Genomic DNA, 13633 nt, shown 5'->3' on the forward strand with positions numbered 1-13633 from the left:
CAGAACTTCATATAAATGGAATTATACATCATCTACTCTTTTGTATGTAGCTTCTTTCATCTAGCCTAATGTTTGTAGGATTGATCCATGCTGTATGTATTAATAGCTCATTCCTTTTTATTACTGAGTAGTATTCCACTGTAATCCACAATATCCCATGCTATAGTTTATTTTCCCATTTTCTGGGATGAATATCATCATATATTTTAAAGAACCAAATCCAGGCATGGCCTCCAAAAGGGAATGATGCCCCATTATTGTCAGGTTCTGAACAATAGGGAGGAGAAATGGGTACACATATGAAGGAGAGTTGAGGATACAGAATTCTCTAGCAGAGACGATAGAGAGCTTTAATGATTTTGACTTTTCAATTGAGATGGTGCCAATTCCTCATAATTTTGTTTTCTACTTTAGTTCTTTCTTTTTTTTTTTAAAGACTATTTTTTTTTCTTTTTCTTTTATTATAGGCTTTGCGCTTCTGGGAGGACACCCTTGTTTTCTTACCACACAAGACATTCATCTGGGTGTGAATGAAAGTCTCATGGACACAGCCCGGTTGGTAAATCTTCTCTTCAAAGCTCATTTCAGAAGTGGTGAATTTCAAAAAGAAAATATACTTCTCTTTAAATAAGGTTCCCCCCCCCCTCAACTCAGCATCCTTTGTACTGTTCTCTGTTTCCTCCTTTCTCCCTTTATCTGATGTTCTGAATGCTTCTCCCTTCATCCTCTGGTCACTTTCTGTGGTTTAAGATAATTTTCTTCTTAGTAATTTGAAGAGATTACTGATTATAAAATTTCAAACTTAGGGAAACTTAGAAACTGTCAAGTGTAACTCATATTTGACAGTTGAAGAAATAGATGTCCAGGGAAACTGACATGGTCAATGACTCATAACTAGTTAGCATCAGAGCAAGTAATACTATTAATAGCTAACATTTATTGAGCATTTAATATGTGTTAGGCATTGTTCTAACTCATTTAATCCTATAACAGCCCAAATAGATTGGCATAAAGAGGTGAAACAACTTAATTAGGAATGTACTAGCTACTATAATATAAAATCTCAAAGTGTCGGTGTCTAACATAGTGTGGATATTCCTGGTTGGTCAGACTAAAGAATTTATCTACCCCATTTGAATTGCAAAAGAGATTTGAAATAAACTCATCTTTAAGCCTTTTAGTGGCATTATTTCAGATGGGACAATGTTAGTATTAAGAAGTGCTGTGTTCATCTTCTGGATGCTTGGAACTAAAAGAATAAGTAAACATAAATGAGTTTTTCTTTCAACTATGCTGCCACTGACTGGGATTACATTTGCCTAATAATTCTGGTTCCATAAAAGTAAACTAAACTTTACTCAAAAGCAAATATTACAAGCAGGTTAAGGGATGAAACCCGGGGTACATCCAGGAGAGAAGTTTTAGTGGGGATTTGCCATAGAGAACCAAGAGAACGATGGTGAATAAGTCCCATGTTAAGTAGTGGCTGGAAAATGATAAAGCTAGAAGAATAGCTGAGCATCCAATAAAGGGTTACAGAGTGCAGACTGGTTATGAGAAAGAGGTCAGGACCCAGAAATCAGTGGAGTGGGCAGGACCCTAAAAGCAATAGACAAATAACCAAGCATGGGTTGAAAGCTGAGAATGAGTATAAATGTGTTCTTTCTGTGCTCGCTCTCTACACAATTCCCACTGCAAGTCCTTAGAGGAGCTCTACGCAGATCCGGAGAAAAACAATCTGCTCACAAGTTCCAACGTAATTGGAACCTTTTAGTCTACATAATTAGTTCCACTGCTACATGGATATATGGATACATAAAGGTAGATCCATAGAATTAATTCTGATCATTCCATCTTATCCAAGAGTCTGAATAAAAATAATAGCTCTTCCTAGAAGATGGATTTCTTGTACTATTATATCAAAATCTTTGTAAAAACCTTAAAAATTACATATTATTGGCCTAGTTTTATAGACAACAAAACCATGACTCAGAAAAGTAATGGAGCTTAGCAACTAAATCAGCATTTAGATCATACTCTTTTTTCTTTAAGGTGATGCTGTTTTGACTATTCCTACCACCTCATATATAGCCCATAAGAGTGGCAGTGACATACATTATGGAAAGCATTGGCTTGCATGTCATGAGGTCCCCAAGAACACCCCATGTTTGATGATTCACTAGGAGGATTCATGGACTCAGCATACAGTCATAATATCCACAGCTGTGATTTATTACAGTGAAAGTATACCAAGCACAATCAATGAAGGAAAAAGGCACATGTAGCAAAGTTCAAGGGAAACCAGGTGCAAGATTCCAAGAGTCCTTTCCCAATAGAGTCACTCAGGACACCTTTAATTCCCTTAGTAACAAGTTGTGACAACACCTGTGAATTGTTGCCAACCAGGGAAGCTCTTTAGAGACTCAGTACTCAGGGTTTTTATTGGGGGCTGTTCATATAGCATCCTCTGTTTGACATGTACCCAAATCCAGATTCTCAGAAGGAAAGCAGGTGTTCACTTTAAACCATATTGTTTGTAAGAAAAAAAAATTAGGCACAATAAGCCATTGTTATCAGTCCTGGAACCCCTCTCCAAATCAAAGTTCCCAAATGCCATCCAAAGGCCAACATTACATGCAGGTCTTTCTTTAAAAAAATATTTTATTTTATTTATTTATTTGAGAGGAAGAGAGTGGGAGGGTGGGAAGATCGAGAGGATCTCAAGCACTCCAACCTGAGCACTAAGCCTGACATGGGGCTTGATCTCACAACCCTGAGATCATAACCTGAACCAAAATCAAGAATCGTATGCTTAACCGACTGAGACACCCAGGTACCCCCCATGCAGGCCTTTAAAAGGCTACCAGTCAGGCATGGCTTGAAAATCATAAGGGTTGAGATCTAGTCCAACCTTTGCCACTTACCTATCACTGTGACTTATAAGTGAAAACTTCCCTGGATCTTAGTTTCCTTTTCTATAAAATGAGGGCTTTCTGATCCTTAAGGTGCAATTTATACTCTCCATTGCATGTGAATCAAGTGGTGGTCCTTACACAGAGGTGTATCTCAATGCAGAACTCTAGGCCCCACACTCAGAAATTTTAATTCTGCAGTGAGAGCTCAGATTGTTTTCAGGAATCTATAACAAGCTCCTTAAATGATTCTGTTGCCTGGACCATACTTTGCGAAACCCTGAATTAGAAGGCTCTGTAGTAATCTTGGGGTATTGTGCTGTCAATCTATGCTAGAGTGTGAGTGAAGGGAATGGCAAAGAAGGGATAGCTAATAAAATATGTATATGGTTTCAGGATAACTGATTGTGAAGGGTACATTGATAGTGGAGAAAGAATGATTTCAGATTTATTATTCTTAAAATATATGTGTATACATTAGCAGAAGCAGAAAATTGAAAGGAGTTTCTGCTTTGGAGAGCAGGTGCTAGATTAGGTCTTAGACATATTGCATTAAAGGTTGAATCTCTGATGCAAATGTCCACAAGCCACTGGAGATAGACCTTGGATGAAGCTGAGAGGTGGATAAATAGAACCATAAACTCGGTGGTAGAAAATGAGCTCCAGGATCTCCTTGTGGGAGAATTGCAGAAGGCTGAACCTTGAGGACAGGTGCAGAAGAGGCTGAAATGGGCAATGGAGACGTCAGAAAGGGGGGCACAGTAGCTTCTATGGAATCTGACTTTCTTCTGTGTACCCCATTACTGCTTAATCTGCCAAAATATCTGACAAACAAGATATGGCTGAAATTCAGAAATTCAATAAATCTAAATTGAAGAAGGCAAGAGAAATCCACTGCCTTTCACAGAAGCAATTGAACTGGAGAAGCAGGGAAGTGAATCTTAATGACATCTACCCTGCCAATGTGCAGCGTACAATCCATAGCAATTGCCTCCTTGCTTTTTGTGGAAGTCCAGCTTTGTAAGATGCAAAGAGATTGGATGACGTTTAAATGACAGTGCTGCCCTTTTCAAATCAAGAAGATGGTGCACACCTGACACTGACTGATGGTGTTGCTTCTCAATCTGCCTGTCTGGCTACTTTGGGGGTCCGGTGAAATGAAAACAGTGACTGCCCATTGATGAAAGGAGAATGTAAGGGGGAATACAGTGAATATGGCAACAGGAAAAAAAAAAAGGCAAAACTGGGCTAGCCTCCTAAAAGCTGTTAAGTGCAGTTTCCAAATTGTTAATTATTTAGTCAAATGATTTAATTATTTTTGTATTCAAAAATAATTTATTGAATGCCTAGTTTTTCTTCCAGGAATCGTTTTAGCACTGAGAACAAAATGCTGATCGAATCAAACAAAATCCTTGTTGGAAATTATATTTCATTGGGAGGAGGCTTTCACTAAACAAAGCATGACTAGAACAGCAGGTTGGGGTATGTCCTATGATGCAGAAAGTCAAGGTGATCTGTGGGTGGGGTGGGGCTGACTTTAGATAGTGTGGTCAGGAAAGGCCTCTCTCCAGGGAGATGACAGTTGAGAACTGACTGAAAAGGCAGAGGCAGGTATGCAAACCTGTGGGAAAAAGCACTGCAGACAGGAAAAACTGCTACATAAAAGCTTAAGGCAAGAACAAGTTTAATGTATTCAGGAACAGAAGGACAGCAAGCAATATTTTAAAATTTGCAAGTAAACATATTTTAGATATTCAAATAATTTAAGAAGTACCCTTACAAGTTAGTCCTGTTTCAGCCACCAAAGGAAAGATCAACCAGATCAAGAAGTACCTAAATACACATCCAAAATAAAATGTGTTGCTTTTTACTTTCTTGACTATAAGAATAAAACCTGTCCACTCTTCAAAATATTGTGGGTAAATTCTCCTTAGCTAAGTCTGAGTTCAGTATTGTGTAATCTGAGGGTGCTAATGGGGAATAGGGGCACACTGAGATGGAACTGTTAGCTGATATTGTGGAAGAGCTGGTGTGTCAGGGTCCCCCAAATCACCCCCAGGTTCAAGAATTCATTAGGAGGATTCACTCATAAGACACAACATATGGTCATACTAATGGCTAAGATCCGTTACAAAACAAAACAAAACAAAAACAAAAACAAACAAACAAAAACATATAAAACAAAACCAGCAAAGGGAAAATGTACATGGGGCCAAGTCCACGGGAGACCAGGCACAAGCTTCTGAGGGTCCTCTCCCTGTAGAGCCACACAGGACATGCTTAATTCCCCCCAGCAATGAGTTGTGTCAACACATGCTAAATGTTATCTATCAGGAAAGCTTGTTAGAGACACAGTGCCCAAGACTTTTATTGACAGCTGGTGACATGGGCACCCTCACCAAACCCAAATTCTAGAATCCCAGAAGGAAGGGAAGTGTTCGGTATAATCCATAGTGTTTATACGATTCAAGCAGTGAGCCATCCTTACTATATCCAAGAATGGTGGAAACCCTCCAAAAGTCCAAGTTCCCAGATGCCAGCCAAGGGCCAACTCTGTAAGTGGGCATTTCAAAGACAGCCATCTCAGGACTGCTGTGTTAACTCATATTTTGCACCACTGGGCTCTCATCTCTTATGGATTTTGCTAAATATCCTTTACGTAGATACACTCTAACTGGTAAGGGAGTATATATTGTACCCATGGAAGGATTGCCTCAAGATTCGAACTGTTTCCTCAGTTCAGTGTGGATCCCTATAGGGCCAAGCTCCCAACAGACAGAATTAATCATCGCTCACTTCTCTCTTTTGAAAAAGCTCTCTTAGTAATTCTTTTGCATCCCCTAACATATCACAAGACACACAAAATACATATTCTTTCATTTAAACTTGCTTCAGACTTGAGGATGTTTTCAGATTTTGTCAATTCTCTGGTACTCTACTGGGGTTAAGAGTTGGGCAGTCTATGTTTGCCTTCACTCTGGCCTTATCCTTTTAGATATAACACCAGAAGTGACACCTTAGCATGACTGAGATCATGGATTCCTTGGAAATTTAAAATTGGATGGAACTTCACCACGGCAGTAGGACATTATCTCTCCAGGTTCAAGGCTTTCTGCGTCTTCCAAAATGATGGCTTGTTGGTGCCTAATGCTCTGAGTCCGCAATTGAAAGGGGCATAATAGCTTTACCCTCACTTTCACTTTCATACAGCACCTAGTGATGCAGCTTCAGGAATGATGTGTATGAAAGGCTCCATAGAAAACCAGCGTAACCTTGTTCTACTCTAACTACTTTCCCTATAGGTGTAATTTACTTATGGTGGAGATTGCTAAAATGTGTTCCACCAATGTAAAACTAGTATAAAAGAAAATCAAAAGAAACCACTGTATTCGTTTCTTAGGGCTGCCATACAAATTACCACAAACTTGGTGGCTTAAAACAATAGAGATTATTTATTTGCTCACAGTTCTGGAGGCTAGAAGTCCAAAATCAAGGTGTCAGCAAAGACATGCTGTGTCTGAAGGCTCTGGGTAGAACCCTTCCTTGCCTTGCCTAGCTTCTGAAGGCTTTTGGCAATCCTTGGTATTCCTTGGTTTGTAGCTACATCCCTCCAAATTCTGCCTCCATGTTCAACTGGGCATCTTCTCTGTATGTCTCTGTATCCCCTCCCCTTCTTAGGAGGACATTGGTTATTGGATGTAAGGCCCACCTTATTCCAGTATGACCTCATCTTAACTCATTACTTCTATGAAGACCCCATTTCCAAACAAGGTCATATTTTGAGCTTCCAAGTGGATATGAATTTAGGGGACACCATTCAACCCACTACATAATCACACATCCACATGCCCCTGCAACAGCATGGAAAGGTTTCAAATCCTTGTCATTCTGACAGCTCAAATAATGGAAGTTGCAGAGGGATTTGTGGATGGGACACAGTCCTCAAGAGATGGAGTGAACCACTGCCATGTTGAAAGGAATCTTTTTAAAAAGCTGGAAAACTCTCATTGAAGGTATTTATATGAGTGATATTAAGACTGAAAAAGGCAATTGTTCTTAGATTTCTTACTAAAACGTTCTAAAATATTACACCGAATTGGGTACTAATAAATTGATCTATCTATAAATTGAAAATATGGTATCTCCATGAATCTTGACAGAGGTCACCAAAAAGCTAGCAGGCATGGCCGTTGTATGTCCTTGGGTAAATGGTAACAAAATTCAGTCCTTCACAACATGAACTATGACTCTTCATAGTATAGAGGCAGTTTGCCACAGTGGAAATTGCAGGGGCTTTGAAACAGGGTTGGGGTTTGGTTGAAGTCACAACTCATACCACACTGGACTAGTTGCTTCTGAGTCAGGTTCCTCAGCTGTAAAGTGGAGATACAAATACTTATCTCAATGAATTACATGAGGATGAATGAGATAATGCTTATAAAGGACAGGCACACAGAATAAATTCAAGTAATATTGATTGAACCAAGTTATGGCCTGATTCAATCTCAGAAAATCTCTAATTTAATTTGAGACATCACCATGGTCTCCTAGTCAGCTTATAGTGACCCAAGGCTGAAACTCCTATGACACATTTTGAGGAGGTCATTCTCAATGCCATTATGCCCTACCCATTTATCCCCGAGGTCCTCAAAACGAGGCACTAATACCTAAGTCAAAGTAATCTGGCCATTATAAAAGCTTTCATGAATAAATTGCATGTAGCAATTATTCAGCATCCCTGGATTTCTTCCAACACCATCCCATTTGAGAGGAGCCCATCTGGGTTTGTTAAAGGTATTATTTTGTGTCCTCATTATTCTTATATTGATATAACTAAAATTATAACCTGGGTAGAGATAACAGAGCACTGGAATATTCTCCCTCCTGGAGGGAGACTCAGTTAACCAGTTTATTCCTTGGCCAATTTACATTGGGGATAAAATCTATACCTCCTCTAAGGCCTTGGCCTACTTCAGTAAAAAATAAAAATAGGGACTATCCATTTTTAAGGATTATAGATTTCTCTGTGTCATTATGCACAGCCAAAAATTCCTCCCACTGCTTGCCAGTCAGTTATTCAATTGACTGGAGGTGTCACTGATAATAAACTGGAATTTAGGGGGCACACAGTCTGATTCAAGGCAGGATAAGGACAAAAGGAAGAATGTGGGGCAGGACCCCATGAGAATATAAGTTCTGTTTGCCTTTGGCTTTTTTTTTTCCCATTTTTTAAAAATTTCTTTTCAGTGTAACAGTATTCATTGTTTTTGCACCAAACGCAGTGCTCCATGCAATACGTGCCCTCCCTATTACCCACCACCTGGTTCCTCAACCTCCCACACCCCGCCCCTTCAAAACCCTCAGGTTGTTTTTCAGAGTCCATAGTCTCTCATGGTTCATCTCCCCTTCCAATTTCCCTCAACTCCCTTCTCCTCTCCATCTCCCCATGTCCTCCATGTTATTTGTTATGCTCCACAAATAAGTGAAACCATATAATACTTGACTCTCTCTGCTTGACTTATTTCACTCAGCATAATCTCTTCCAGTCCCGTCCATGTTGCTACAAAAGTTGAGTATTCATCCTTTCTGATGGAGGCATAATACTCCATCGTGTATATGGACCACATCTTCCTTATCCATTCATCCGTTGAAGGGCATCTTGGCTCTTTCCACAGTTTGGCGACCGTGGCCATTGCTACTATAAACATTGGGGGTACAGATGGCTCTTCTTTTCACTACATCTGTATCTTTGGGGTAAATACCCAGTAGTGCAATTGCAGGGTCATAGGGAAGCTCTATTTTTAATTTCTTGAGGAATCTCCACACTGTTCTCCAAAGTGGCTGCACTAATTTGCATTTCCACCAACAGTGTAAGAGGGTTCCCCTTTCTCCACATCCTCTCCAACACACGTTGTTTCCTGTCTTGCTAATTTTGGCCATTCTAACTGGTGTCAGGTGATATCTCAATGTGGTTTTAATTTGAATCTCCCTGATGGCTAGTGGTGATGAGCATTTTTTCATGTGTCTGATAGCCATTTGTATGTCCTCATTGGAGAAGTGTCTGTTCATATCTTCTGCCCATTTTTTAAAATATTTGATTTATTTATTTGACAGACAGAGATCACAAGTAGGCAGAGAGGCAGGCAGAGAAAGAGGAGGAAGCAGGCTCCCTGCGGAGCAGAGAGTCCGATGTAGGGCTCGATCCCAGGACCCTGGGATCATGACCTGAGCTGAAGGCAGAGGCTTTAACCCACTGAGCCACCCAGGCGCCCCCTGCCCATTTTTTGATATGATTATCTGTTTTGTGTGTGTTGAGTTTGAGGAGTTCTTTATAGATCCTGGATATCAACCTTTTGTCTGTACTGTCATTTGCAAATATCTTCTCCCATTCCGTGGGTTGCCTCTTTGTTTTGTTGACTGTTTCCTTTGCTGTGCAGAAGCTTTTGATCTTGATGAAGTCACAAAAGTTCATTTTCACTTTTGTTTCCTTTGCCTTTGGAGACATATCTTGAAAGAAGTTGCTGTGGTTGATATCGAAGAGGTTACTGCCTATGTTCTCCTCTAGGATTCTGATGGATTCCTGTCTCATGTTGAGGTCTTTTATCCATTTCGAGTTTATCTTTGTGTACGGTGTAAGAGAATGGTCGAGTTTCATTCTTCTACATATAACTGTCCAGTTTTCCCAGCACCATTTATTGAAGAGACTGTCTTTTTTCCACTGTATTTTTTTCCTGTTTTGTCAAAGATTATTTGACCATAGAGTTGAGGGTCTGCCTTTGGCTTTTGCAACACATTCACCACGTTCCAGTAAGTTTAGGAACAACTCAACTTCTAACAGCATCAGGATTATTGTATGATTGTCCAGCTCACCAATATCCATGCTTGATTGTAAGATCTGGCCCAGAAAACACTCCTGGTGTTTTCTTTTCTGTTTTGTTGGTTGTTTTGTTTTGTTTTGTTTTGTTTTGTTTTGTTTTGTTTTAGCGTCTGTTCATCCAACTACAAAGACTCTTCAGGGGCTTTCCTGAGGCCATGGGGAACTTTGCTTATGGTGTTTTTTTTGTTTTGTTTTGTTTTGGTCTTCTGGGGGTTTTAATTAATTCCTAAAAAGGTTTTGATCTTATACCAAAGGATAAAATATCAACGAGTCATAAAAATTCAAGGTTGGAAAGGTCTTTATGGGTTATTTAGATCATACATCCTTTTCATGCCTCCTCCACACCACTTCTTCAGAATTTTCCTTGAGTTTGCATGAAAATATCCGCTATCAGGGCATGCTACATACCATGCAGTCTTGTTTCATTTTTATGCAGTCTGACTGCTCTGATCAGAGTTTAACAAACTGCCTGAGAGTTTTCTTCTACATTAACTTGAAATTGGTCTTGTTATGACCTTGTCAGTGTTCTTCTGTTCTTTCATCTCTTTATAAACTCATGTATTTTAACATATTCAAAGGCTTCAATTCTTTGCAATTATTATTCTTATTGTTGCTCAAATTACCTGTATTTGTCCAGTGTGATCTGTTCTCAAGTTGGCTACTGGGTCGTTTTGACCTAACTCTCTCAGGCTTTGATAACTCCCTTGCTTTTTAATATGGCAAAATGTTCCAGGCTCATCTTGTACATTTCTTTACCAAGGCCACGAATTAGCCATTTCTCTAAGAAGCCTTAATTTATTTTAAATTACTTTCAAAATCGTGTTTGGAAGAAATGTTCTTTTTTTGAATGGTATGAGGTGTTTTTTTCCTGTTTATTACAGTAATCATCTTTCTTGCAGAAAGTACTAAAAGAGTTATAAAAATATAGACAGAACCACCAATACTGCCATCATCCTAAAATAATGAATGTTAATATTTTATCTCTTGAACCATCTCTACATTTAAAGTCCTCTTTTCCTAGGAGAAGAAGTGATGGGTGTAAGTATAGGGGGAATAGACCACATTTTAAACATTCAAGTAAAATCAAGTTGAATAAATGTTTTAACTTCTGGATTACTTTTTCTAAACCCTAATATTGGCCATCAAACATCCAGAGGAAACTGATGCATGTGAGAAACTTTAAATTTGGGTAATTTGGATTTTGTAAAAGCTCTTTTGTTACCATCGGTGACAGAGGCCCAAGACAAAGCTGCAGGAATCCACCAGATGGCAAACAGAATTCTATATATTCAATGGAAATGAAAACTGACAAAAATCAAGTCATTATAGAGCTACAGAGAGTATTTTAACTTGTCAGCCTTTCATTTGTAGCACATATAACTCGGCTCTTACAATACTTAAAGCTGGGGTTTTAAATTGATGGAGAGGCATAGAAAGCTCAAATTACTGTTAATGGCTCTGTAAGTCCAGCTTTGCCATTGTTTCCAGTGAAAAGGTTATTTTGTTTTGTTCTTTAAAGATCTTTAGTAACCCGGAAGAAGAGAAATAAGAGTGGTAATTTCTTTATGATTTATGGCAACTTTAAAACATTAAGTAGAAAGCAGCGTTATTGACAAAAAAAATAGAACTAAGTAACTAAAGGTCTTTAATATCTTTGTTTCCATAAGTGATTCCAGTGTGAAAACAACCTGGAAACTGTTCCTTTTCCCCTTCTTTCATTAATTCTACTTCATCTTCAGCTTCTGTGGTAGAAGGATCAAAGTGGCATTTTCTATCAAGCTTTGTCGTACTCCCTTTTGCCCATAGATGCTTTAATCTTCAAGGGGCTTTCTGAGCCTAAAGCCATAAACCCTACTTTTTGTACTTTGTTGACATCCCAAAATATTAATCTTTTGAATTTATCAAGCACTTAGCATTCCTTTAAACAAAAAATAGCTAACATTCCTTGGTGGTTCTCAAAGTGTGGTCCCCAAGCCTGCAGAATAAACTGTACCTGAAAGTTTGTTGGAAATGCAAGTTCTTTGGGGACCCAACCCACACTTATTGAATCAGAAACCCAACTGAGTGTATTTCAACAAGCCCACCTGGTGATTCTGATGTGTGTTCAAGTTTCAGAACAACTGCTTTAAACAGTCACATACTTCTTAACCAATAAGTCAAATACATATTAACTGAACAAAACAAGTCTCCTCAACCATTTAAACACTGATAGCAAACTTAAATCAACTGCTCTTAAACATTTAACCTAATCACAAGCCTAGCGTTTTGGATTTCCTTGGATGCGCTAAACATTTTGAAAAAGGAAAAGATACCCAAAAAATAGCCCATTGATTACAGAGCTGATTAATATTTTAACAACAGAACCGGGCACCATGCTGTTAATATCATAGATGTTGCTCTACATTCTTATCCCTACTTTTATTCTTATCTTTTATGGCCCTGGAATTGAAACTTCTCTACATTGCTGGTTTATCAGGAATTCTAGAAAAGACTACTTTGATAGCTTTTCAGAACTTAACTCTGTAATTCTACCAAACCGGAAAGGGGGAAAAAAAAAAAAGAGCATCTGAGAAGGGTAGGAATGCAGGTTAATTGGATTGCTGAACACTCAGTTTTGGTTGGGTTGTGGGAACTGGTTGCTAATGTCAAGATGAACTAAACTCACATGGCTGGCCACTAGGCTGAATATATTTTTAGCACATCACTTTCACTTTTTATGATGGATCTATATTGGTTTCCTACTGGTGCCTTAACAAATTACCATACACTGTGATTTCAAACAACACAAATTTATTATCTTACACTTCCGGAGGTCAGATGTCTAAAATGAGTCCACAGCGTTGTGTTTCTTTTGGAGGCTCCAGGGGAGAATCCAAGTCCTATCCCTTTCCAGCCTTCCTTCTTCTTCAAGAAGCTAGCATCTTCTCTCTTTCCTGACATCTTGCCTCTCTCTTATGAGGACCCTTGTAATTATATTGGGCCCGCCCCAGGATAATCTCTCTGTCTCAAGACCCTTAATTAATCCTATCTACAAAATTCCTTTTGCTATCTAAGGTCACTTAGTCACAGGTTCTGGGTACCGGGACATGGGCATGTTTGGGTTGGGCGAATTACTATATGTACCATAGGACCCTGATTTTAGTTTTTTTCATATAGATTCTGACTTTTTACAGAAATTAAAAGATAAGGTATTTTTAAGTTTTATTTTCTTTGTTTTTCATCTCTGGCAGACCCACTGTAATGTCTTCATGATATATTAACCTGGCCTGGTTTGGATATTTTAAAATATATGCTTTCTTAATGACATTGTTTTCTAATTAGTCAGGTCATCAAGAAGTTTTATTCCCAGGGAGGCAGGAAGGTGAGGCTGAAAATTTAGACTCTTCTTCAGGACCGTTAACTAAGTTATTTCAGAATAAATGGTCAGGTTATCTTTCTAATTGGAAATTGGCAACTGGTGCTAGTTAATTGCTAGACTCCTTTTCTACTTCACTTTCTATAAAACCACAAATGCTGATGACATCTGCCCATTTGTGTTACAGTTTCTACCATCTTTAGGAATTTGGCTTCTAAGTTAATGTAATTCTTTGTGCTTTACATACATTATAAATGGCATATATCTATGCTTTATAAACAGAAATATACTAATGAATCATTGAACACTACATCAAAATCTCATGATGTACTATACAGTGTCTAACTGAACATAATAAAAAAGAGAAATGTACTTAACAATAACCCACAAAAGATCTATCTGTATATATAGATATATATAAATACTTTCTTACTTAGTAAATAAATTCAAATGCACATGGTAATAGTCATTCTTCACTGATGCTACAAT

The 13633-nt window shown here is 38.5% G+C and overlaps 1 protein-coding gene and 1 pseudogene across 1 annotated transcript in view; both read left to right on the forward strand.

Moving 5' to 3' along the window:
* OTC (ornithine transcarbamylase) overlaps window positions 1-13633 on the forward strand; it is a 67315-nt gene that overhangs the window by 24450 nt on the left and 29232 nt on the right. The window contains exon 4 of the mRNA XM_045996287.1: window positions 468-555. Within this exon, the coding sequence (XP_045852243.1) occupies window positions 468-555 (88 nt within the window). The remainder of the gene's footprint in view (window positions 1-467; window positions 556-13633) is intronic.
* LOC123935466 lies at window positions 3739-3857 on the forward strand (annotated as a pseudogene).

Source organism: Meles meles, chromosome X, assembly GCF_922984935.1.
Source record: "Meles meles chromosome X, mMelMel3.1 paternal haplotype, whole genome shotgun sequence".
NCBI lineage: Eukaryota > Metazoa > Chordata > Mammalia > Carnivora > Mustelidae > Meles > Meles meles.